The sequence below is a fragment of the Gracilinanus agilis genome, chromosome 2, assembly GCF_016433145.1.
Source record: "Gracilinanus agilis isolate LMUSP501 chromosome 2, AgileGrace, whole genome shotgun sequence".
Lineage (NCBI taxonomy): Eukaryota > Metazoa > Chordata > Mammalia > Didelphimorphia > Didelphidae > Gracilinanus > Gracilinanus agilis.
Genome location: NC_058131.1, coordinates 709,373,908 through 709,399,424, shown reverse-complemented (window position 1 = coordinate 709,399,424; position 25,517 = coordinate 709,373,908). Strand labels below are relative to the sequence as shown.

General features: G+C 57.4%; 1 protein-coding gene across 1 annotated transcript in view; it reads right to left on the bottom strand.

The window, feature by feature from the left end:
* Positions 1 to 6,936: 6,936 nt before the first annotated feature.
* The window catches only part of CCDC6 (coiled-coil domain containing 6), a 43,709-nt gene continuing 25,128 nt past the window's right edge, over positions 6,937 to 25,517 (bottom strand). Inside the window, exons 4-10 of the mRNA XM_044659216.1 lie at positions 24,466 to 24,594; positions 19,715 to 19,818; positions 18,675 to 18,835; positions 18,029 to 18,185; positions 17,396 to 17,496; positions 13,464 to 13,588; positions 6,937 to 10,854 (exon numbers count right to left, since the gene is read on the bottom strand). Coding sequence (XP_044515151.1) covers positions 10,663 to 10,854; positions 13,464 to 13,588; positions 17,396 to 17,496; positions 18,029 to 18,185; positions 18,675 to 18,835; positions 19,715 to 19,818; positions 24,466 to 24,594 — 969 coding nt within the window. The 3' untranslated portion in view covers positions 6,937 to 10,662. The remainder of the gene's footprint in view (positions 10,855 to 13,463; positions 13,589 to 17,395; positions 17,497 to 18,028; positions 18,186 to 18,674; positions 18,836 to 19,714; positions 19,819 to 24,465; positions 24,595 to 25,517) is intronic.

The window sequence follows — 25,517 nt, the reverse complement described above, 5'->3', positions numbered from 1 at the left end:
AGGAGGAGGAGGAGGAGGAGGAGGAGGAGGAGGAGGAGGAGGAGGAGGAGGAGGAGGAGGAGGAGGAGGAGGAGGAGGAGGAGGAGGAGAAGGAGAAGAGAGGAGAGAAGGGGAAGCAGGAAGGAAGAAAGGAAAGAAGGAAGGAAGGGAGGAAGGAAGGGAAGAAAAGTTTGTTATATTTTGCCAAAATTCAGTTTGAGATGTGGGACTTAGAGAGTGCCTAACTTAGAGGTGGAAGGAACCTTAAGAGATCATGTCATCTAAACCCCTGTCACTATGGATGAAGAGCTAAACATCAGAAAAATAAAGTGATGCCTCCAAGGTCACACAGCTCCTTAGGCCTTGGAAGGACTTTCCTATAATTCATATTCACATCGGAACTCCTGGAATCTATCTATCCAAAGATTCTATGAGAATAAAAGCTTCTGCAGGGCAAGGACTTTTGTTTTTACTTGTCTCCCTCCTAGTACCTAGGACAGCACTTAAAAAAATAAATCTGAGATTTCCTTGAAATTGATTCCATTGCTTTTAAGAGGTCCTTAGTAGGGAAACTCCCTCTATCCATGCAGACTAACCTTGGCTCTCTCTGAGAATTCAAGTCTTAGATCATTGTTTGAGGCACTTTCCATCTGTTCCTGTGAAATTATCTCTTTTTTTGTCACGGTCCTTTTTCAATCCATCTTTCGCCCAAAGCTTCCCATCATCTTCAGGTTTGGAACAAGAAGAGCCCTTCAAAATCTTGGACTCCTCCACCTTTCTCATTTTATAGGTGAAGACAGCAAGGCCTCTAATGAATACTCTGCACGATGTCAGCTCCTCGGTGCTTCCAAGGACTGATTGTCCTTGTTTCTCCAGAACCTCGTACAGTGTCTTGAATGAAAAGAGGGGCCTAATAAATGCTTGTTGGATTGGGCTGGTATGTTGTGAATATACCCCTCCCTTTGGCTTTGCTCTAATTTCCTTGGGGCAATTATTAGGGATTTCATTTTCAAGTTTTCCATGAGCATAGATTTAAATTCTTTTTGGTCCGGATCAGTTACTTTTTGTTTTTCATTTGTTTTAGCTATATGCAGCTCTTCATGACCTCATTTGGGGTTTTCTTGGCAAAGACCCTGGTGCGGTTTGCCATTTCCTTCTCCAGCACATTTTATAGATAAGGAAACTGAGGTAAACAGGGCTAAGTGACTTGCTTAGGGTCATGCAGCTAGTGTCTGAGGTCAGATTTGAACTCAGGAAGATGAGTATTCCTAACTCCACGTCCAGCATGACCATGGGATTTCAATTTCAAGCTTTCCATGGGTATTGGTTTAAATTCTTTTGGGCCCAGACCTGTTATTATATCAGAGGGCAAAATTCCTGGTGTACAAATTCCCTTCACCAGGGCAGATCTCATCTTAATTGTCTAAGACACTGAGAAACTAAAGGATTTTCCCAGTCAGTACATGTCACAGCCGCAGAACTAATGCTAGAAGAATAAACTGTGTTACCTCCAGAAAGTGAACGGAAAAGCGAAAGACTTCATTGTGCATGTTGATCTCCCTGAGACTATCTGCTATGATGCAGAGAGTGTGGGGAGGGACTGGACCACTTGAGGATGGGATTTATTTTTCAAAATATGAAGAAAAGTAAGCTAAATATATAGGAGATTTGTGATTTCATTTGTGTACTCTCTTTTCTTTTTCTTTGTATATGGAAATGCTTGTTTGGTTTGGTTTTGTAAAATTCAGAAATATATATAATTTTAAGAGGTTTTTCCATGCCACGAAATGTTCAGAGACTTGAACCCAGATCTTTTTTGACTCGAGACCTAATCTCTAGCCATGATGCTGCATGGCTTCTCACTTGCACCAGAGTCGACATTTAATAAATGTTTGATAGATAAATGAATGAACGAACATGCTACACGCACAATCACACATAGGAAGTTCTGCCCATTATCTAACACACGGGGCTTAAAGTTAGCAAAGGAAAAGCCCAGCTGGCACAGCAGAGACTTAGTCTGGGAGAGTCAGGCTGCTGTCCTGGCACAGAGATGAAGTCATTTCAAAGCTCTCCCCTTCCCCCAAGATGCTTATTCCCTCCGAGTTGTATTAGAGACCTTGAACTTCTCTCCAGATGCCATCAAGTTCTTTGTGGAGAAGACAAAACCCCTTTATGCCCTTGTATAGTAAAGCTGCCAATGGGAAAGCAGCTCTGGCCAAGGGGCAGTCTTTGCCACTCCTAAGGCGACTCTGGCTTAAGCCCCATCATTGGTTCTCCCTGATTCTGGACTCCCTTTTACCATTTACCTGGCAACCACAGATTGAGAGCAGCAGTTTCCTGGGCTCAACAGCAGCTGATCTTGCCTAAAATTGTTCTCAGATATAGGGCAAAAGCACTGCCCTGAGGAAAACGAGCCTCTAGCCCTCCTGCTGAGTTTAAAGTATGGGCAACTTAGCACTCTTCTGCCTTGGAGCCAATACACAGTATTGACTTCAATGGAAGGGAAGGTTTAAAAAAAATTAAAAAAAAAAAAGTATGGGCAATACATGATTGAAAATTTTTTTCTATTTTTTTAAACCCTTAACGTCTGTGTATTAGCTCCTAGGTGGAAGAGTAGTAAGGATGGGCAATGGGGGTCAAGTGACTTGCCCAGGGTCACACAGCTGGGAAGTGTCTGAGGCCGGATTTGAACCCAGGACCTCCCGTCTCTAGGCCTGACTCTCAATCCACTGAGCTACCCAGCTGCCCCCCCATGATTGAAAATTCACCCATATTCAGGGGAGTTTTTCATTCACTCTATGAAATAACCAGGAGGTGGAGGAAGAGAGAGTTTCTATAATTCTTAAAAGTAAAAAACTTTGCAGATTCTTATCTCATTATACCCCTACAAGAAGTCTTGTGAGGCAGGTACTACTGGTACCTGTGAATGTTTGGAGGGTTCAGGAGTATAGGATTGGCTGTTCAACAGAACCACTAGGAGTATATTGAAGGGTTTTTTTTTTAAGATAGCTGAGTCAGCCAGCAGCTTATGATCATTGAAAGATCAAAACATGCCCTTTCCTGAATGCTCTTTTTTTTCTGATGACTCATTATGGCATGGAGGTGCCTCCAGGTTCTCAAAGGCTTTGGCTGTGGAAAAAGACCCAGACTAGAACATCGAGCAAGAACAGAAGCTTTGAGCATCCTCCCAGAGTTAGAGTACAGTCGCTCACCAAGGACCAGCAGGATCAAGCATGGTGGAGCCCATCACCACGAGGCTGGCAACACAGTGGAGAATTTGGTTCAAGTAGTTCCATCATTTAGAATTAAAGGAGTAAAAAGAGAAACCAATCGTCCTTTCATTGACTTAACTCTTCTTCCAGCTCCATGAACAGCTTTTTAACTACCACAAATGCTTCATGAGTCAAAGGTCTCATGTCTGCTTCTGCCACCCCAGCATGGCACATGCCCCACACCAAAATTAAGCATGAGTGACAGACTTTTTTTGGAGAAATTTGGCTTTTACCTGACACAAGGTGAAATTATGAACTTCTCTGGGGCTTCCAGACTTAGGACCTAGAGCTCCTCCCCATGGCAACTAGAACTCTGGTCATCCAATTCAATAGGCATTTACTAACTAAAACAAAGCCCTTAAATAAGCCTAATCAAGTAAAAACAATTCCCGCATTGACCACATCTAAAAATATCTTCTGCATCGTGGATCCGTCACCTCTGACAAGAGCTGGATAGCATGGCTGCTCCATCAGCAGTCTTTCTAGAACCGAGACTGGTCAGTGCCTTGGCCAGTGTTCTCACGCCTTTAACTCATTTTTCTTTATGATAGTGGAATTGTGTACTTTGTTCCGCTGGTTCTCACGTGGCGAGTGCTCATCACCATGTGGTGCGCTGATGAAAAGCCATTCTTGGGGGTGGCATAAGGAGTCCATTCGAGGGATGCCTCGACACAATGAGGACCGCGTTGGGATCATTTAATAAATTTTAAGTAAACCCAGTCGGCACCGCTCTGATTTTCCCCGGCTCCATTCAGCTGCGTGTTGTGTGGAGACGCTGGATGGTGGAAGTAATCCAAGATTTGGATCTGTCAAGTCATGATCTGAAAGGGGACAAAGGGGCAGAGATCTGTGCACAAGGGATGGTGCCCATTTGGACCGATTCCCCCACGAGGCTGAGATAAGGAAGGGTGTGGGGCCGGTGCAGAGATGATGGACAGGTGGCAGGATTGCCGGTCACAGAAAAGGAGTGAGGGGCAGCGAGATGCCAGGGTGCCCGATTAGGATCAAAGTTTCACACTTCACACGCTTGTGAGTGAGGTCCTGGAAACTGAGGACAAAGGACTGAGAAATTGGGGTCTTTAAGAGAATATCCGCTGCCAAGCTGAAGCCCCCTAATACATGGACAGTCGTCGAGGTAGAGTGTCAGGCATTGGTTTCTGAGGAAAGAATGGCTTCCTGGAGGTGGGTCAACGATAGCTAGCAGAAGTCCGATTGTGCAATAGCATGTTCTGGGGCTGTACAGCTCGAGGGTCACCGTGTGCACAAATTGCTTGGGACCCTTCTGTAAGCAGGTGGTCTCTGAGGGTAGGAGGTTGGAATCTGCATTCCCAGAGCAGCTGCTGCTCTCTGGAGCCATTGAGAATGGGGCAGCTCCAAAGACTGTGATAGTCTGGGATCTTGAAGCTAGTCACTCGTGAGCCAATTCTCCAATTCCCTTCATCCCTATTGAGTTTTATTTTTAAAAATTAACAGAAATCTATTTTCTCTTCCCTACGCCTTGCCATTAAGGATAATGAAATTCTTTCTAGCAAATATGAAGTCAAGCAAAACAAATTCTCTCATTGGCCCTATTTACAAATGGATGATTCAGTCCGTGCTAACACTGTTATCCTCCTCTCACTCTGGCCAATCCTCAGCTTCCTTGGCTGGAGCCTCATTTTCATCTCAGCCAGGCATGTAGGTACCCAAAAGGTGCTTTACAAATTCTCTCTTGAACCCCATCCCCAGGGCAGTCCTGATTGTCAGATAGAATGGAAGTTTCCTGAGGGTAGGGATGACACCAGAGCCTAGATAAGTGACTGCCTCATCCTAGGCACCAAATCAACCAATAATCATCTATTAATTACCTATTCTGTGCCAGGAACACGGTGGGCATAAAATGGTAAAAGTGAAGCAGCCTCTGTCTTCAAGAACCTTCACTTTGAATGGCAGAAGACAACATATAAAAGGAAGATGAAAGAGGAGAGTGGGAGCAAAATGAGGGGGGCATCCACGTTGAGGAATGGTGATAGGTGGGAGAGGAATGAAAGGTGGCAGCGTGGGCCCTTCCTTAAAAGGAGAGATGGTGGGACCGTGTGGGAGGGTTCCCCAAAAGGACTGCAAGGACAGTGGGATCTTCCAAGGAAAGAAGGCAGATGAAATACATGGCGGTAGAGTCCAAGAAGCAGAGCCATGTGAGTAATGAAGGATGATGGGCTTGCCCCAAAGAAGGGAGATGTGGCAGCCTGGGGAACTGTATTACTAATGTATAGCCGGATGGTAAAGACAGTAAAGAAGTATAAGGAAACTAGAGCTATTGAAGATCTTTAAATGTCCACTGAAATGGGGAATTAAATGGTTCAGTGGATTGAGAGCCAGGCCTGGAGATGGGACATCCTGGGTTCAGATCTGGGTTCAGACACTTCTTAGGTGTGTGACCCTGGGCAAGTCACTTGACCCCCATGGCCCACCCTTACCACTCTTCCACCTAGGAGCCAATACACCGAAGTACAAGGGTTTAAAAAAAAAAAAAAAAAACTCCCTGCTCTGAAGCCTCTAGGCCTTTCAAGTGACAAATCACTCTCTCATGGAAAATTTATAAATTTCATCTCAAAAATAAATAAATGAAGGAATGTTTTACTTATTTATTTTCAAGCCCTTTACCTTCTTTACCATCGGTTCTAAGAGAAGAGCAGCAAGGACTAGGCAAATGGGGTTAAGTGGCATGCCCAGTCACAGATCTAAGAAGTATGAGGCTAGATTTGAACACAGGACTTTCCATCTCTAGGCCTGTCTCTATCCACTAAGCTACCTAGCTTTTCTTCCCAATCAATGTTGTCCTGCCCCATTCTCCCCCCCCCCCCATTAATATTTTATTGTATTTATTTACTTAAGCCCTCACCTTCCATTTTGAAGTCAATACTGTGTATTGGCTCCTTGGTTAAAGAGTGGTAAGGGTGGGCAATGGGGGTCAAGTGACTTGCCCAGGGTCACACAGTTGGGAAGTGTCTGAGGCCGGATTTGAACCCAGGACCTCCCATCTTTTGGTCTGGCTCTCAATCCACTGAGCTACCCAGCTGCTCCCCACTCCCCACCCCAATCAATATTTTAAAGAAGGGAAATCATTGCAAAACTATTCTCCAGTTACGCAAAAGGAAGCCTCCTTGTGGCAGCAGGGGGAGAGGGAGCAGAACCCTTCTCAGGAGCCTTTTAATACTTTGAAAAGGCATGAATTGGACTTACCTTTCACTTTCACCTTCTCTTCTTACTCTTAAGAGCCTTTCACCCTTGTGTTCATTAGGCTTTTCTATTAATAATGGCTCCACTCAGGTGCCACCTTCCTCCAGAAAGCCTTCCTAACCTTGCCCAGTTGGGCCTCCTCCCCCTCGTCCATGACCTATTTCTATGTCTTGTTATAAATATCTCCCCAATATATTTTTTGCAAAGTCCTTAAGGGCAGAACTGTGCCCAGGACACTAATGAATATTCATCGAAATGATTGAGAATCCTTAAAGCCATCTCCCTAAATCAGGGGACCAAAAAAACCCCACCCTGGGTCACTTCGACCCATGGAGCAATCTCTGAGGATTTGTGGGATTTTTCACCTTCTTCTCTGAGAACTTTTCATCTGAGAAGGAAGCAAGAGGAGCTTGAGAGACCTCGAGATCAGAGAGAGAGCATGGATGGTAGAAGGCGTCAGTGATCCATTTTAAAAAAATTATCTTTATTCAGGTTCTGATTCAGCACATGTATCAAAGACTAATCAACACAAAGAAGCAAAGAAGACATTAACTGGAAGTCTTACATCTCTCTAAACTCTGACCAAGCAAGAACGTCTCCAATTCTACTCCAGCTGGAGGGCCGGACCGTGGTGGGTCGCTAACACCAGGCACCGAGATGTCCCGGGGAGAAGACACGCTCCTCTCCTCGGTGAATTCCTTCCACGTCTCCTTTCACTCTTAAAGGACTTCTTAAGTGCCCAACAAAGTCCAAAGGAGACTCGGGGTTGACCTGATTAAAGAATTTTCTGTGGAATCAGTTCTTTTGGCTTTGGGTCGTTTTGTTTTGGTGGGAGTTTTGGCCAAGAGGAAGTTCAGATCGAGATGTATGATACAATCTAGTTGACGAGGCAAACTAAGCCAAGAACTAAAGTTGAGCAGTAACCAGAGTTAAGGCATGAATGAACACAGAGACACATGTAGACACTGCACACGCACACGCACACGCAGCTCCCACACCTGTAAGAATACTGGGTTCTCTCCATCCCCCTGAGGAGAGGCCGACCGGACCAGACCGGACAGTTCATCGCACTCCAAAGACTGCCCAGCGCTCGGGAACGTGCTCCCAGGACTCTAGGCTGGCCGCCGTGTGTGGCGTCTCATTTTCTGTTGTTAAAAAACTCCCTTAATTTGTTATCATGGCTCTTGAGCATGGAACTCGCGTAGCAGCTTCAAGGACTGGCTCACTAATCATTGGGAAATAAACTATCGGTTTGCTACCTACTCTTTGGTAATCCTCGTTACAAGGTTTCACGGTTGGTGACCCACGAGACAACTACCGGCCAGAAGCCCGAGCCACACCGAGGCTTCTGTACTGCCAAGCAAAACACGGAGATGTCCAAGCGCGGATGGCTCGTCCTTTCCTAGCAAGGCTTCCTGAAGGAAAACCCGCCTCTAGAGAGGGGAAGGCAGGGGAAGGGGCACGCAGAACCTCTCGCCTCTCACGGTTGGGTCCAAAGTTTAGCGATAACGGACACGATTCTTTTTGGTCCGAGTGGAGAACGGCCAATGGATCCTGGGGGCAGACAGAGAGCACTTGGTGTCCAAGTCCACTCTGCTCACACATTCATGCCACGGTGCTGGGAATCATCTTCTGAGCTCATCACTAAGACCCAAACTCGACGGGCTCGAGAGGGGCATGAAAACTGGGGAGAGTTTCTACCTTCCACGAAGCCACTGGAATTCTGCAAAGGGAGCCCCATGGACCCGCCTCTCGGCCATCAGTAGAAAGAAGATGGCGGACGCTTATCCGATGGTGATGGCTCTGCTCGGACCGAGGGTCTGCGGACGGATGCCTCTAGGAAGCCAGCTCTATGGTACCACGGCTGACTTTCGAGATCTCTGAAGATGGGACACCCAGGAGGAGCAGCGGCCAGGATCCTCTGTCCGAAAGATGCCGGGAGGGGGGCAATGAGGCAAGGGTCAGTGAGGACAAGGGGCTTCTCCCGCGGTGTGCCTGACCCCACAGGGGCCGGGCCAGGCCCCATGGCGCGGTCAGTCCTGATACCCTAACAGACCACCAGGGGGCAGAGAACGCTTTGAGAGGCCATCGCATGACCATCCAGGGGCGGTGTTGGTCCTGCCGACGTGGCATGGCGGCAGCAGGGGAGGCATCCGGCTGCACTTACACCGGAGAGGCCCGGCGGCTTCTGCTTCTCGGTGTTGGAACCAAGCGGCAGTTTGCCTTTGTAGAAACCTGAATTTCTGAAGGATTCTCCCCTTAATTCATCTGTATCTGTTCCACGCTTCTCCTTCCACCTCCGAGAGAATCGTTTGTTCATCCCGTCCATTCTCTTCAACACTGACTTCTGTGCTTTCGCTGGGGAAAATGAATTCTCTGGGCACGGAGGACGGGGCTAGAAGGAACTCCGAGAGGCGAGCCGTCTGTCCCCTGGAATATTCTTGGAGAAAGTCCTTCCTGCAGGGAGAGCTTCTTCTTTCCAGGGCAGACAGTGGGACAAGTCCCTGACGGACTCCATGAGTGGGAAGGGGGCCCTCGGGGCTGGGGGGACAAAGGGGACCTCTGAGTGCGTCACATGGTTGAGGACGTCCCCACGAGCTGCCGTGACCCGTTATGGAAACCTGGTGGCTGGGTTTATGGGATCTTTCTCGGCGTGGCTGTTAAGGTAACGCACCCGCAGCGCCAAACGTAAGATGGACAGAGCGCGCACTGTCTTCGGACACGCTCAGGAGCCTGAGCTGTGCGTCCTTGTTTTGGCGTGGAAAGCGCAAAGGGGAGCCGATTCTACGGCGGCCACTACCTTCCGAGCCCACTCACCGAGCACTCTGCTCCGGGACGCTCCTTAGACTGAAACAGGTATTCAAAGGCAAAAAGGAAAGTGGACACGACTGCACAATGTTTAATATCTACAAGGTTCCTCTGTTTAGGCGAGTTCCATAAAAGGGGGGCAGGCGAGATGGTTCGGTCACAAAACATGAATTCTTAAAAAAAAGACGGATAAATTATTTTTCAGTTCTCTGATTAGAGCCAACAGAATAGTTACACATTCTCATCATAAAATATACATTCTCTAAGAAGGAAGCTTTTGTCCACGGCATAGAGAAATAGCAAACACCGGGGGAGATCACGTCACTAGCCAAGTACAAAAACAAAACGGCTGCCGAACCCAGAGGAGCATTTCGCTAGGAGGAAGGGAAGCGGGAGCCCGCCTTGGGCGCGGCGCTGCTTGTGCTGCTGACAGGAGGGCTGGACTTCTGGACACACGGACACACACACAGCCTTCCTCATCCTCTGCCGAGCCCCACGGAGCTTCGGGCTACTCTGCCGACGTTCCCGTCACGTCTGCTCTCCACCGGCCTCAGGAAGAAGCTGCTTCTTGGGACGCTCGTCCCAGCTCTGCTCTGGGGGCTCAGAGTGGACGTGCCGCCCGCTAGTGGGGAGGGCAGGGCAGGGCACGGGGGTGGGGAGGGGAAGGGGGAGCCCGCAGGGAGGGAAACCAGAGGCTTCCACACTCACCCTCACAGCCCTGGGCCATACCGGTGGCGTCCTGGACTTGGGCCCCTAGCTGGGGGGGCCAACGACTCGGACAGAATCGTGCTGGACGTACCAGCGTGGTCGGCTTACGAGGAGGATGAGGGGATCAAGCAAGGAAACGGCCCCTCCTCGAGCTCCAGGAATGGGGCCGATCCGACTGCCGACAAGAAACGTGGCGGGTGGGTGGATGGGACACAGGGAGCTCGACAAGAGGCTGCGGGCGGTGCGTGTGGGCAGGCGCCGGGTTCTGAGCAGTAAGACCCGGGTCGGAGGCCCACCATCTTTCTGCCAGGGGCCGAGGGGGGGCAGGCACACACGGGGCTCCCTTCTATCTTAGCAACCTAAAAGCCGGGAGGAGAACAAAGCCCTCTAGAGCGGAGCACGGGCGGCCGGCCACGCCACCAAAGGCCGAGGAGCGAGCGCTCCGGCCAGCACAGGGGCCTGCGTGTACATTCAAGTAAACACTGATGGACGAGGTTGTTCTAGGGAGTTAGTGTCAGACGGCCAGGCGGCTGCATTCAGACACACGTACGACACCACTACAGAGTCCGGAGGCCCTCGGTGCCGCAGCTCAGGCCGCCGGGAGCCTCTGGCCGGTGTCCTCGGCGGCCTCCCGAGTCCCAGGACGCGACGGGGCCCCGCGGCAGCGCATGCACTAGGGCTGTGAGGGGGGGTGCACTGAGTGTGGCGAGGAGGCGGTTGGTGACGTGGCGGAGGGGAGGGAGGACTGCATGGGAGGCGGGGGCGGAGGCGGCGGAGGCTGGACAGGGGTCTGTGTGTTCGGAGATGGCGGAGGCGTGGGCCGTTTAAATTTGTCCGGACTGTTGCTTCTTCGGGGCGAAGGCCTCTGTGGATGGAGAGCAAAAGAAGAGGTTAGCCAGGAGAGAGTCAGGGGTGATGAGGGGTAGCAGGGGGTCTGCTGAAGGCGTCACGCCCAGTCCTCTGACGGGAGAGTCTAGGCCAGCGCCTGGCACACCGCGGGCACTTGGGAAGCACTTGGGAGGCTAACGAGGACCCTGGGGGCCAGGGCCACGACATAGCTCACCACGAGGAGGCCCTCCTTCCCAAAGCAGGGCTGCTTTCATGCCCCAGGCGCCATGTCCAGTCCATTTCTAACACACTCCCAGCATGCTCTCTGGATGGACCAAGGCCGATGGCAAGTGAGAAAAACGCCCATATGTCAACTGGCTTGGGGGAGATACTAAATGCGTCCCCACAGATGGGCCTTCTGATTCTCAATTACCAAAAAAAAAAAAAAGGGTGGCCTATAGCAGGGGTCCCCAAAGTGTGGTTTAAGGTTCTTGGGGATCCCCAACTCCCTTTCAGACCAGTCCACGATGTCAAACCTTTTTATAATATTAAGTTGCTTTAATTTCTAACACGGTATTATTGATAGAGAAACATAAACAAAAGCTGAGGAGAGGCAAATCAATTTTAGGAAGGTAAAGGAGTCCCAAGACCAAAAAGTTTGAGAACCACCCATGGAGCGGATACTGGAGCCAGTGGACATGATGGTTGGAAGATATGTTAGTAGGCACGATGGAGAAGGGATTCGTTCTTCATCAGGTTTGGGTTGGACTAGGGAGCCTCTGGGCTCCTCTCTCTGTAGTCATACCCCTCCAGCCTCCACTTCCTTCCAAGATGGAATGCTCACTACCTGGAGGAAGGCAGCAAGGTACAGCAAGGTACAATGGAAAGCCACCACCAAATTGCTGGCCTTGGGGCTAGAGGAGCCGGGCTCAGATTTTCTAGGTGGGTCCCCCCTCCAGCAAGTCCCTTAATCTCTCTGGGCCCTGACAAGGGGCCAAATTGAGGGGATGGGACAAGGTGTGTCCTCCCAATGGTCCTCCTTACATGATGCCACCTAACGGCAGACGCTCTTTTTGCCCTGTGGCACAAGTCAATCTAGCCCTCCTCTGACAAAAAGATCCTTCAAGTATCCAAAGAGCAACTCTGGCTGTGGCCTTCCTTCCTGATTCGTTCTTCTCCTCGGTCATTCGGCCTTCCCTTCTTTCCTTCCTCCCTCCTTCCCTCCACATTCTGGTCATCCTTCTGGGAGCACAAATGCCTTCAACTCTGACATGGATCACAGGAGCAAAGAGACAGATCGTGGAGGTCAGAGTCCAGCCTTCTCCTCTTACAAATGAGGAAACTGAGGCTGGCTCCTTTGCGGAGGGCCCCAACACCTCTGAGGCAGGAACCAGAGTGCAAGAGCTCTTCCTAAGTCCACAAGCAGCAGAGGCAGCAAGGCACCCAGAGCTTGGGGGGGAATCTTGTCCCCCCTCTTTGGGAATACTCTCCTGACTCCCCGCCCTACTCACAGTCGTGTTTCCAGTTGCTGAGAAGGGGACAGTGAAAGACACTGGCCTGCTGAGGTCCCCAAGGCAGGAGAGTGAGTGATATTTCTGCCCCCTGGCATTGCCCATGGCCAGTGAGGGGTTCAGTGACTTGAGTAGAGCTACACTGTTTTGTGGGAGTCCTGGTGGTGTTCCCTGAAATCCTGAACCTGCTGCCTAGATGGAGATGCCTCATCCCACAGAGGGGAGGAAGAAGGGAGCTCAAGACCTGGATCACTACCAAGCCACAGCCAAAGGGATGGAGACTTGTGGCCGCAGGTCTGACAACAGTCCCCGTCCCTCGGCCCAATTCTGAAAGCTTTGAGAACCTCCAGACTGTCCCTGCTCTTCTGCCAGCTGGATGCCCCTTGGGGAGTGGAACGCTTGGCCTGGAAGGCTTGATGTCTCTCACAGGAATTAATCCAATTCTGGGAGAGAAGCTATTGGCTCTAGGATAAGGCCGGAGCTGAGCCCTTGTGGGACAGTGGGCAGAGGCCTGGGGCTGGACCAGGCCCAGGCACGGGCAGCCTCCCCTGTTTCCTCATTTGTAAATGAGGGCCTGGGGTCCGAGCCTCAAGCCCCCGCAGCTCAAGCTCTAATCCTGTCCTGTGGGCTAAGAACAAAGGCAGGGGCCTGAGATTGGCTGGCAGAGACGGGCAGAAGGGTGCTGGCATGGGTCGCCCCAATGCCAGAGGGAGCACTAATTCTGGAACTGAGAAAGATCCTCGGCTGGCGCTGCCGAGATGCGCCTGCATCAGGAGGATGACCGATTTCAGAAAGACGTGAGGAAGGCCTGGACAATGAGGGGGAACGGGCGCCCCCTTTAAACGGAGGAGGCCAGAACCAGGAAGCAAACGGGGCGCCTGTGCTCGTGCGTGTGTGCTGTGGGCCCTGACATGGCCATCAGGGAAGCTCCTCAGGACGCCAGCAGAGGAGCAGCCGGAAACCTCGGCGGCTTTACTGATTACGAGAAATCTTTTCCTGAGAAGAACCTTTTTTGGGGAAAAAATTCTAATTTTGCATTTCAAAATTCAGCATCAAGTGGATGTCAAAGACAACAGGTTTCCGCTGCATCTGGACGGCTGGTGGGGTGAGGGCGAGCGAGGCGGGCGATACTCACTGTGATGCCGTGGGAAGCTCCCATGTGCTGCACGTGGAGTCCGGGGGAGTTGTAGTAAGACATTCCGGCTCGAGGCAGCGACGTCGGTGGGGTGAAGCCGACCGTGTGACTGGCGTAGGTCAGACCTGAGGCGGCACACAAAGAGGGCACGAGGATCACCCCGACGCCAGCGGCAGCCCTGCCCCCCGGCCACCCCTGGACGCCTGCCTAAGGGCAGAAGCAAGCAGAGCCGGGCATCGAGGACGGGGCCGGAGACGGAGCGATGCCCGGCCTTCCTCCCTCTCCCGCCCTTCGCTCTGTCTCCGACCAACATTCGCAGCCTGGATTCAAGCCTCTATTTCTTCAGCTATAAAATGACGGGGTCCCTCAGGTCCTCCCGACAAGGGGCCTCTGATCTTGGGGGCCAAATTTCCTCTAGAACAGGGGTCAGCCGTCAGTGCATGACAGGCCCTCCTGGTCATCCCTGGGGACCCCTTCTCTGAACAGCCTTCTCAAGAGCCCCAAATAAAGTACAGATAACTACAAAGGAAGCCAGAGAGACTATTTAAGTGTGGAGCCCCCGGGGGAGGATCTGGCTGGGGGGGGAAGTGGGGGAGGATGCCGGCTGGGGGTAGGATGCCGGCTGGGGGGGAGGATGCCGGCTGGGGGGGGGGATGCCGCTCAGGGAAGTCCGGCGGCCCGTGTGTGAGGAGCCGGGCTAACACGGAGAACAGAGCCGCAGAGCCCCTGGAGAGGATGCCAATCGCACGGTTTTCACGTCTAAAGGACTGTCTGTAAAGGGCCCAGAAAGGCCGGCTGGTCATCGGGCACGTTTGACAGAAGCCCCGAAGGGCGGCCTCGGCATTTCGCCCCACGCTGGCGGAGCAGGACAAACGGAGCGCCGAGGGAAGGCTCCCTGGCTGGCGCGGGGCGTCTTCAGAGGGAAGTCGTGGCCGTCGGGACCAGCTGGTGGAGAAGAAGCGGCCGGAGAGGCGGGCTTTGGCTTCTCCCTCAGTGGCCAGGTTCAGGCCGGCCGACTCCAAATCCTCCGGTGTTTGGCAATGGTCTGGCGTCGCCTCCCCCGTGGCACAGCGGATCCCCCGGGGTGGCAGCAGGAGCGCTCCTGGCTGCCGCTCCCGGCCGCCGCTCCCGGCCTCTCCTCTGGACATCTGCAGGGGCGACGGCCGTCCGCGCCTTCACAGGAGGCCGGGAGGGGGCTCGTTCCTGCACGCGGGACCCACCGCTCTGCATCGGGGAGGCGTACGTGAGGGTGAGCCGACGGGCATGTGGGCGGACGTCCTGCCAGGGCCCGGCACCCGTCGGGCCCATCCCAAGCACGGCCTTCTAAGGAGAGCAGACCGGCCAGAAGGCCATCGAAGCCTCTTCCAATTTGCATGCAGCCGTTTTAGTGGAGGATGCAAAATCCACACCATAAAAGATCTGGAAGTCCATTTCGACACAGGCTGTTCCACGCAGGACGGCCAGGGGGACTCGTCCACCTGCTTTTACGTCCCCAACGCCGCTAGCCACGGTGCGATGCCCAAGTCCGGAGGGGCGCAACGCCGATGACTAGGAAAGCTGGGGAAGCCCCGGAAGGGCTCCCTCCTCCGAGGAGCCATCCAGGGCTGCGTCTGAAGTAAGTTCTTCGGTCCCGACTGGCCTCCCAACGATAGCCTCCTCTGGAAATCGGGGTGCTTTGCCAGTAATAATCCTGAATTGGGGGGCTTCAAAAGGATGACAGCCACCGAGCACGCGGCATTAAACTGAGCAAAGTAAAACTTAACGAGGTATCGGAGCCCTGATCCACCTCGAGTGGGAGGCCCCGTGGCCGCGGACGGCGACGGCGTCACCAGAGAAAAGACCTGGGGTCTTAGTGGACCACGAGTGTGAGGGACAGCAGCGCGGGCGCCTTCATTCACGAAAATGACTTCAGTGAGCCAAGAACAGGGGTAAGAAGTGGGAATGCCGCTGTCTGGGGCCTGGAGCACGCCGAGGGCTGCGCACAGCAACGCTAAAGGAGGGGGCTCCGAGGGCGGCGGCCAGGCGGCGGCGGGCCTCTGAAGAGGGCCTCGGAGGGCGCCCCAAGAATTCTGGAGGGGAGCCCCCGAACAACGTCCCCGGGAGAGGGATTTCAGCCATTCCAGCAGGTTTCGTCCTCACTTTATCGCCAGAGGAAGGAGGAGCCTCAGGAATGGGGTCTCCTCCCGAGAGGCTTTCCTAGAAGCGAAGGCTCCGGAGGGCGCGTCTACACCTCCCAACGTCCGCCGAGCTCTGGGCGGTCAGCCCGCAGGAGGCGGCTCTCCGAACTTCCGGGCTGGTTCAGAGAGCGCACAGTGGCCCAGAAGCCCAGAACTGGTGGGCCTGGCAGGACCCGCAGGAGCCGGACAGAGGCAGACCCTGGAGGGCAGGAGCTGGTGGTCAGACAGAAGAGCGCGGCCCCTCTCGGCCCTCAGGACCCCTCCGGAGCCCCGGGGGACGCTGCGGCCTCGTGCCACCGCCCCGGCCCCGAGGGGGCCCCGGCCGAGACAGCCCTCTCTGCGGATGACCCTCCGCCGTCGCGGCGGCCCCGTCTCGCTTCGACTCCTCTCGCGGGGCCGCCTGGTGGGCAGCGTGATGCGGGCGTTCCAGAGGCGTTCCGAACCAGACAGACAGACAGACAGAACTCCTTCCCTCCCCCGGACCCAGGGGACGCCCCGCCCCTTCCAAAGGCCCATCCCGAAAGGCGGGGGTCCCGCTGGGGAGCTCCCTCGGGGGGTGCTGGAGCCCCGGAAAGCCGACAGACGCAGCAGCCCGTGAGGCCGATGCTGTCCGGCCCGTCCTGCCCAGGCGGTGGGCCGGGTCGGGCTTATTTTGCTTTGACACGGAGCGTTTCGGACGGCTCGGACCGCTGGACACCTTTCTCAGGCGGATTCCTTAGAGAAGGCCGATTCGGGGAGCCGCCGCGCTCCCGGGAGACCCTCCTCTCCGCGGCTCCCTCGTGGCGCTCCTCCTTTGGGGCCGCTTCCGGCCGAGGCCGGGTCAGTCCGTCCTCTCCGGGGTTTCTTTTCTCTCCAGGACACACGACCTCCTTCGGCAGCCACCCGCCACGAGGACGCGCCGTCGGCATCGCCGGGTGTTGGGGCTTCCGACGTCGCCCCGCCGAGCCGGACGTGTCTGGCTCCGTCTGGCCCGTCGGCGTCCCGACCCCCCGCCGCCCCCTCGGGGGGCCCCACGCCAGGCCCGGAGACGCCGAGACAAAATGGAGCCCTTCCTGCCTCCGAGAGCGTCCGGCCCACCCCGAGGCCGCTTTCGGCCCGCAGCCCGGGAGGAAAAAGTGGTTTACACGGGAACATCCTTTAAAGAAACAGATCTTGGGGGCGGGAAGCCCCAGCTTTAACCTGGACCCTGGATGTTCCTGGCTAGGTGACCCTGGACAAGTCACTTCCTGCTCTTCTGCCTTAGAACCACGCAAAGCAAGCAAAGGCTTAGGAAAAAAGGGAAAGAAACACAACTTTGGGGCCAAATCTAGGGTGTCACCTCTGTGGTCGCACGTAGATAAAGGAAGGATTTTGGACTCCTGGCAGAGGAACCTCAGAGGTCCTCTGAGTGCGGCCTCCTGTTTAACAGGTGAGCAAACAGGCCCAGAGCCCTGAAGGGAACGACTGGGAACAGGGGAGACGTGAAGCAGAGCAAGGGGGGCCCCCAACACGGGAGCCGAGACCCCAAAGAGCAGAGACGCTCCGAGAGAGCTTGGAGGAAGCCTCAACGCTGGAGGGGAGGCACAAAGACCACGTCCTGCCACGGACGGGCCGAGGAGCCGGGCCCAGAGGGCCATCAGACAGGCCTTCTCTTCCCAGGCGGCCTCCCCCAGGCCTCCCCGGCCTCTCCAGCCTCTCTGGCCTCCCCAGGTCTCCCCGGCCTCTCCGGCCTCTGCTCCCCCCCCCCCCAGCAAGGCGGCCCGGTGGAGCCTTTACCCGGCGAGATGGGCCTGCTGGAGCTGGGCGAGGGCGTGTAGGGGATCGGGCTGGACACAGTGCGCGGTCTCAATCCTTGGGCCGACATCTCGTTAAAGTACCTGCAAGAGAGCCGCCGGGGCGGTCAGGGGCGGTCAGGGGCGGCTCCGGCCGGGCTGAGTCCCTTTGAGGAGAGGCTGCCCAAGGCCTCGGCTACTTCTGGGAGGGAGGAGGGGCCCGGCCTCCGCCTCCCCTCTGCGGGGGCCCCTCCTTCCTGCCCCTCCCCGGCCGCCCCCCGCCTGTCCTGGTCTGACATTTTCTCTGGGTCTCCTCAGAGGGGTCCTCGCGGCCTCCCTCCCTGGACAAACACCCTGAGGAGTCTGGGCGGGGGGGGTGCAGGGCCCCGGGGGGTCCCTGGGGGTGCCGATCCTGTCCTCCCTCGTCTCCCGCTCGCTGCGGCCTGGCTGCTCCCCCTCCCGCTCCCCACGCCAGGAGCACCCCCTCACGGAGCCTTAGGCGGCACCCCATGTGCGCTGTTTGCGCTCTGGGTGAACCCCAAAACAGAGGCCGCCCTGGGCCGAGCGCGGGGATACCCGGGGGCTCGGGGGGCTCCTGCCCCTCCCAGGGAACAGGGGCGCCCCGAGCGCGGCCCACCTCTCATCGTCCATCTCCAGGCTGGACTCGCTCTCGGACAGCTGCCGGCACAAGGCCTCGCGGCGCTCCATCTCGCGCTGCAGCTTCCTCTGCAGCCGCAGGTTCTCCTCCCGCATGTGGCGCTCCTCCTCCAGGTACTGCGCCATCTTCTCCGAGTCTGCAAGCACCGACAGCCAAGTCAGCCTCCCCGCCCCGAGGCCCGGGGGGAGGCCCGGAGGCCCAAAGAGGGGAGACCCAGAGGGGGAGGCCCAGAGAGGGAGGCCCAAAGGGGGGAGGCCCAGAGGGGGAGGCCCAAAGGCGGGAGGCCCAGAGGGGGGAGACCCAGAGGCAGGGAGGCCCAAAGGGGGGAGGCCCAGAGGCAGGGAGGCCCAAAGGCGGGGGGCCCAGAGCGGGGAGACCCAGAGGCAGGGAGGCCCAAAGGGGGGAGGCCCAGAGGCAGGGAGGTCTAGATGGGGGGAGGCCCAGCTCATAGCTCCTAAAGCCAGAAGAGGCGGAAGCTCCCCCGGGCCTGTAGCGAGTGGCCTCCTGATGGACCTCCAGGCCGGCCCTCCCAGGAGCCGATCCCGGACCCGGCACCACCCCGAGATGGAGAAGCGAGTCCCAGAGGCCGAGGAGGCCCCCCGCCCCCGCCCCTGCCCGGCCTTACGCTGGAGCTGGGCCGCCCGCAGCTGCTTCTTGAGCCGCTCCACCTCGTTCTTGAGGAAGCGGATGTGGCGCATCATGTTCTCCGGGGAGTCGATCTCCATGGAGATGTCGCGGGGCGACGGCGGCGCCGACACCGGCTGGTCCAGCTTCTCCTGCAAGATCCTGGCACAGGGAGAGGCCCGAGTCACGGCCTGCAGGCCCCGCACGTGGCCCGCCGGGGAGAGCCCGGCCAGCCCCAGCCCCGGCCCAGCCTGCCCGCAGCCCCCGGCCTGGCGTCCGCCGGAGAAGCGGAGGGGCAGAACCCACTCGGGGCTGCGCAGGGAGCTTCTGGCCCAAAGCATCGGCTGGGCCTGTGCACGGAGGGGCTCTGCAGGAGGGCGCGGGGCGCCCCCACCCCACCGGAGCTCGGCTCGGCTCACGGCTCCGCAGCCAGGATGTGCCCCAAAAGGGGCCCCAAATCCTTCATGGCCCCCTGCACCCCCGGGCTGACATCCTCCCCGTCTCCCTGGCATTCTCTCCCCACATCCAGGGTGTGCCGGGTCGGGGGGGCTAGACAGACAGGCACAGACAGAAAGACAGACAGACAGAGAGACAGACAGACAGACACAAAGACAGGCAGGCAGACAGACAGGCAGAGACGGAGACGGACAGACAGACACAAAGACAGACAGGCAGAGACGGAGACAGACACAGACACAGAGACAGACAGGTAGAGACAGACAGACAGACACAGGCAGGCAGACAGACAGGCAGAGACAGAGACGGACAGACAGACACAAAGACAGACAGGCAGAGACAGACAGACAGACAGACACAAAGACAGACACAAAGACAGACAGACACAGAGACAGACAGACAGACAGACACAAAGACAGACACAAAGACAGACAGGCAGAGATGGAGACAGACAGACAGACAGACACAAAGACAGACAGGCAGACAGGGAGAGAGCTGGGCAGACACAGGCCAGGCCCGAGTGACCGCCAGTGACCACTGCAGCCAGGGGAGCCCCTTGGCCGCCCGAGCAGGGCCCGGACGCACCGCTTCTCGGCCTCCAGCTTGTCCATCCTCTTCCAGAGCCGGTTGACGAGCGCCTCCTGCTCCTGCTCCAGCGTGTTCTCCAGGTCGATCTTCTCGCGCCGCAGCTGGAGGAGAAGAGCCAGAGTGAGCCGCCGCCCCTCCCGCCGGAGCTCTTCTGTGCTCCGGAGCCCTGGGGGGGCCCTAATGAGCAGCTAACCAGGACCCCCCATCACCATCTCCTCTCTACGGCTCTGGCCGGTGGTGTTCCCACAGCCAGGCGGCCACTCTGGGCTGTGGGTGTGGCGGAGGAGGGAGGGCTGGCCGTGGGCGGCAGGTTGCCCGGGGTCAGGCCCACGTCCAGCCGGTCCGGAGCCCTCTCGGCCTCCGCTTCCCTGTGGCGTGCCCATGCCATGGAGGGAGGCCAGCCTGGGAGGCGGGTGCTGGCGGCGGGGCAGCCTTGACCCTGGAGCAGCTCCTGACAGGAAATCATGAAGATGAATCGGGGTAGAAGGGGGGCCACAGCCCTGCGCCAAGCCAAACGTGGCCGCCCACATTGAGGAGTACCAGAGTCAGGACTAGAACTCGGGTCCCAGGGCCCCCCATTTGCAGCACAGGCCCGGGAGAGCTCAAGGTGGCTGAAACAGACAAGTGGCCTCCTGGCCTCCTTCGGTGGCACCCGGCTCTACCCGGAGGCCTCCCCCCCACACACAGTGAATGCAGAATGTGCTCAACGGGACCTCGCACACAGGACCGATGGGCCGTCCACCAGCCTTCTCAGACAGACATAGACGGCATTTGGTCTCGACGTTTTAAAATAGAATCTTAAAGTTTAATGTCAATCAGAAGAGTTACGGGATCAGCGTTGCCAGGGTCTCTCCCACCCCTCGCTTGGGGCCCAGGCTAGGCTGCCCCGAAGAGAAGGCTGAAGGTGGAGCCGGCAGCCTGGCTGGGGATGGTGCGCCTGGGAGAAGACCGGAGTTCCGATTCTGCCTCAGACCCGGAGCGCCTCATTCTCTGCCTCAGGCTCTCTATGCCAGGGTAGAAAGCGGGCAGGTCCAGCGGCTGCCCCAGACAGTGTTGGAGAAAGAGCCGAGGGAGGTCCGGCGCCCCCCCTTCAGTGCCACAGACATTCATGTGGGTCAGCCCTGTGAAGCGCCCAAAGGGAGCGGAGTCCCCCCAACCCCCCAACCCTCCCCGTCAGGGCACAACCTCCGGGGCCTGCGCAGAGCCGAGTGCGCTGACCCGGCCTGGGCTGTGAGAAGCTGTGAGAGGCCGCAGCCAGCGCAAGGGAGGGACCTTCCCGCCAGCCTCTCACACGGCCTACCTGGGGGCGAGGGAGGACCCCGGGCGGCCCCTCATGGTGGGATCGGCACCTGTCCCAGAGCGGCCGTCTAAGACGTGGCCGAAGGCTCAAACCAGCACACGGGCCAGTCGGGCAGGGAAGGAGCCTGGCAGGGCCTGAACACAGGCCAGGCCTGGCCGGCAGCCCCATCATCTAAGAGGCCTCCCTCAGTCGCCACTGGGATGCCGGACACCCAGGCCACAGGTACCCCGAATGCTGCCCGCCTCCCCGGGGCAGCCTGAACAGCTGGGCACGGACACCGCCATCCCGGGGCCTTCTACGTCCTTAGACGCTTGGCCAGAGGACGCCAGGGGAGGGCACACGGCCTGGCTATGGCATTCAGGGCCCCAGTGGAGCCGCTCCTGGTCCTCCCAGTCTGGTCCCTGCCCTTCTCTGGGCCTCGGCATGTTCATCTGTGAAGCCTGGATCGGGTGACCTCGAGGGCCGCCGCCACGAGGCTCTCCAGAGGCTTCCTGCCAACCTTGTGCCCAGGAAAGGGGGGCTCCCAGAGTCTCCCCACTAGGCCAGAGCAGGGGCCGCCGTGGGGTCGGGGTTCGGACAATCCGGACAAACAAGGAGGCCTAAAGCAGAGGCGGCCCGTGGGGAGCTCCAGGCTGCAGTCTGTCGGGCCCCAGAGACCGTCGTCCTGCCTGCAGCCTCCATGCTGGGTGCCCGGGAGAAGCCGCCACGTCCTCGGGCTCCGGGCAGCTCTGGCCATCGCGAAGCTTCTCAAAGAACATCGACGAGCCCGTCAGGCCCCCACATGCGGCCCTGGAAACCCCACAGCGAAGGCCAAACGGCCTCCACGGGCCGGGGCTGAGGAAGAAAAGGGTCTGAGGCGTTCCGAAGAAACGTGGCACTGGGGAAAGCAGGTGGCTCCGGAGTCCTGGAGGCCCTGGATTCAAATCTCAGCTCTGGGTGGCCTCCTTGCCCGGGAGACCCTGGCCAAGTCACTTACCTCCCAGGGTCTCGGCTTCCTCGCAACAAATGGGGGCAGAGCTGAGGCCGGGACAGACCCAGAGCGCCGCCCCCCCCCCCCAGCCTCAGAGCCTCGGGCCGGCCCCCCGACAGGAGAGGCTCACCGAGCTCAGCCGGCCTCCTCCACGCCGTGCTGATCCTGCTGACATGGCCGCCGGGCCTCCTCTGCACGGGCAGCGGCCCCCCAGCAGGCACCCAGAGCCCCAGAGCCCGGCCGGCCCCACGAACAAAGAGGCCGAGGCAGGCCCGGCCAGCCCGAGCAGCCCCGAGGCCAGCGGAACGCAGGAGGGGCGCCGGGAGAGAGAGGCGGTCACGTGCTCTGGGGGGACCAAAGCCAGCCCGCCTGCACACGGACACTCGGACCCGACTGGACACTGTCAGACCCGGAGCCAATGCCGGAGGGGCCTGATGGGCAGAACCAGGAGGAATGCGGCCTCCTCCTCCCCCGTCTGCCTGTCTCTGTCTCTCCATCTGTCTGTCTGTCGGTATCTCCCTATCTCTGTCTCTGTCTCTCTCTATGTCTGTCTGTCTCTCCCTCTCTGTGTATGTGTGTCTCTGTGTCTGTCTGTCTTTCTGTCTCTCTCTCCGCCCCCTTTGTGGTCAGGGCACCCAGAGCAGATTCGGCCTCCCTCACTGGATACCCCGCCATGGTCCGTCCCCCTGGGGAGGCCTCCCCAAGGCTGGCTCGATCCTTTCGCTGCTGTGGCTGGCCGTGTGGCCCCCGGAACCGGAAGGCCATCTGGTGACCTCTGGCCGGACTCTCCTCTTCGAGGAAGGGCCAGTTGGGGTCAGAGCCCTGAAATGACGGTCCGAGGCCCCGCGGGGGCAGCGTCAGCGCCTGGCCTCCAGCCTGTCTCTGCCTCCTCCTCTGGGCGCAGCTGTGCCGGCGCCTCCTGGGCCCAGGCCAAGTTCTCCCCCCTGACGGTGTCTGCCACACCCAAATGTTCCCCGTGTGCCAAGCACGGTGCTGGGGGACGCCTCAGAGGGAAGCCTTGGCAGGAGCTGCTCCCAAGGTGGTCAGAGGCGACGGCGGCAGCCTCAGCCGGGCAGGCACACCCGGTCTCAGCGCGGCTCCTGCTGGGTCCCGCCCCCGGGCCCTCCTCGTCCTCCTCGGGCACTGGGAGGAGGCGGGCGCAGACAGGACCCAGCCGAGGGCACCGCCGTCCCGCCTGCACGTGCCAAGGCTGCCCCCGGAGGCCTGTCCGTGCTGGACCCCTTCAGATAGACACCGGCCCGGAGAGAGCATGTCGGCCCCCATCCAAGGGCCAGAAAGGGAGCCCAATGGGGAGGGGGGGCGAGCCGGGCTTGCAGACGGGAGACCCTCACCCAGGAGCCCACATGGGAGAAACTCCCCAGGACACGGGGCTGGGAGTCCGGAGCGGTGGCCGTGCCTCCCGGCGGCCATTGCTACATGGACCGGTGTGGTTCAGGGGCTGATTCTTCATCAGGATCCCCAGGAAGGCCTGGATGGGGAAGACGTGACCTTCTCTCTGCAGGAGAGGGAGCCCAGGCCTGGGGCTGGCCCGGCAACAGCCCTCACAACTGCACATCCCTAGGCACACCAAGCCCCAGCTGGGGCCGGCACGGGGGGGCCTGGAAAAAGCACCGGCGTCTATCCCAAGGGTCACCCTCGACCCCAGGATAGTGGCAGAACACCAGCCCCACTAGTGGCTGTCACCAAAGGAGCCGGTGGGGCCCCCCATAACCTCACTCCTACACTCACAAGGGAGCTGACAACAATGACAACACCATTCGTGCAGCCCTTTAGGATCACAAAGGGCTCCCCAAATAGGGTTTTGTTTTATGGGGGTAGATGCTCTCCCTATCGCCATTTTATGGATGAGGAAACTGAGGCAGGATATGGCTAAGTGACTCGCTCAGGGTCACATAGCTAAGTCAGAAACAGAACTTTAATATGGGCTTTTCAGACCCGGCTCCATCTGGTCTGCCAAAGTGACTCAATGTCCCTACATCTGCCATCATCAGGAGTAACTAACTAGAGAGCCCACTGTGGCACCAGACCCTAACATCAGGACAACACAGGACCATGAGCTGGTCTAGCACAGACTCATCCTGGCATACGGGGGAGAGAAGACGCTTAGCCCTCCCAAGAACTAACCCTCCAGAGGGCTTCTAGGAGCCTCCCTCAGCTGAAGGGATTCCAACAGCTTCACCACCTCTTGCCTTCCACTAAAGGTGGCCTCAGAGACCTACCCAGGGGCTGAGAGCACAGGCTATGTGCAAGGGCAGCCAGGGACAGACAGAGCCTGTGGGGTCCAGGGGCATCCCGAGTAGACAGATGGAAGCTGCAGGGCCCAGGGGAGTAGTGAATGGGTCAGCCCTCCCAAGGCAAATACCCAGGTGAGGCCAGAAAGGATAGACAGAGGCTGCAGGGCCCAGGGGCGTCCTGAGCAGGTCAGCACCTGGTGAGGTCAGGCAGGGGGAGACATACCTGCTCCAGGGTAAGCTGCTTTGAGATAGTATCATTCTCCAGTTTCTTGATTTTCTTCATCAGTTTATTGACCTGAAACTCCTGCTCCTGTTCCAGGTGCTGCTCCAGTTCAGCTTTTTCATGCTGGAGCTGGATACGTGAGAAGCAAAGAGAGAAGGCCATGAACGAGGGGCCCAGGAGTCCAGGAACGACCCCCACCCCACAACCCCAGCCAGGGAGTCCCTTGGCTGGACCCAAGCCCTCAGGCTCCAATCCACAATCCCTTTTTCGGACAGGGCTCCACAGTCCTTGTGGTCAATTCTGAGAGGCAGTGGGAGTTCTGCTACCCAATCCCAAAGGAGAGCCCTGAAGCTCAGAGCAGAGCCAGGGATGGCCCTCCCTCCATTGCTCCCCTGTGGGCACCCTGAGACAGGGGAGGCTCCAGAATGGCCCCGTCTCCCAGGACACTGACTCAGTAGATGTGGACGGATCCCATCTCTGGTTGCTGCTCTGGCTCCCCATCCTGTCCTTCCAGGGATCCCACACCTCCAGCTTAGCGTCACAGCAACCTGAACCACACAGCCCAGGGAGAGGCAAGGAAATGTGACAAGAGAAGGACCCTGGCCGGGGAAGCGATGAGAGCTGGCCCTGGGCACTCAGGGGAGCTCCACTGGAGGAAGGAACTCCCTGGACCCCCCCTCCCCCAGGCCCACCTCTTCTCTTCATCCTGTCTTAAAGAGCTGCCACTGTGTGTTGGAGGGGACATTTCCACCAGGGGCTTCCTCCCTTCAAAGCCAGCCTCTACCCCACCCACTGCAGTGCCTCTCAGGGGGCTTTTAATTGGACATCCATTACAGGTTTCTAAAATACCGCTTACAACTGAACCTTAATGGGACAGCAGGGTGGCTCAGTGGATAGAGAGCCAAGCCTAAAGATGGGAGGTCCTGGATTCAAATGTGGCCTCAGCCACTCCCTAGATGGTGACCCTGGGCAAGTCTCTTAACCCCCACTGCCTAGCCCTGACCACTCTTCTGCCTTGGAACCAATACTTAGCCTTGATTTGAAGACAGAAG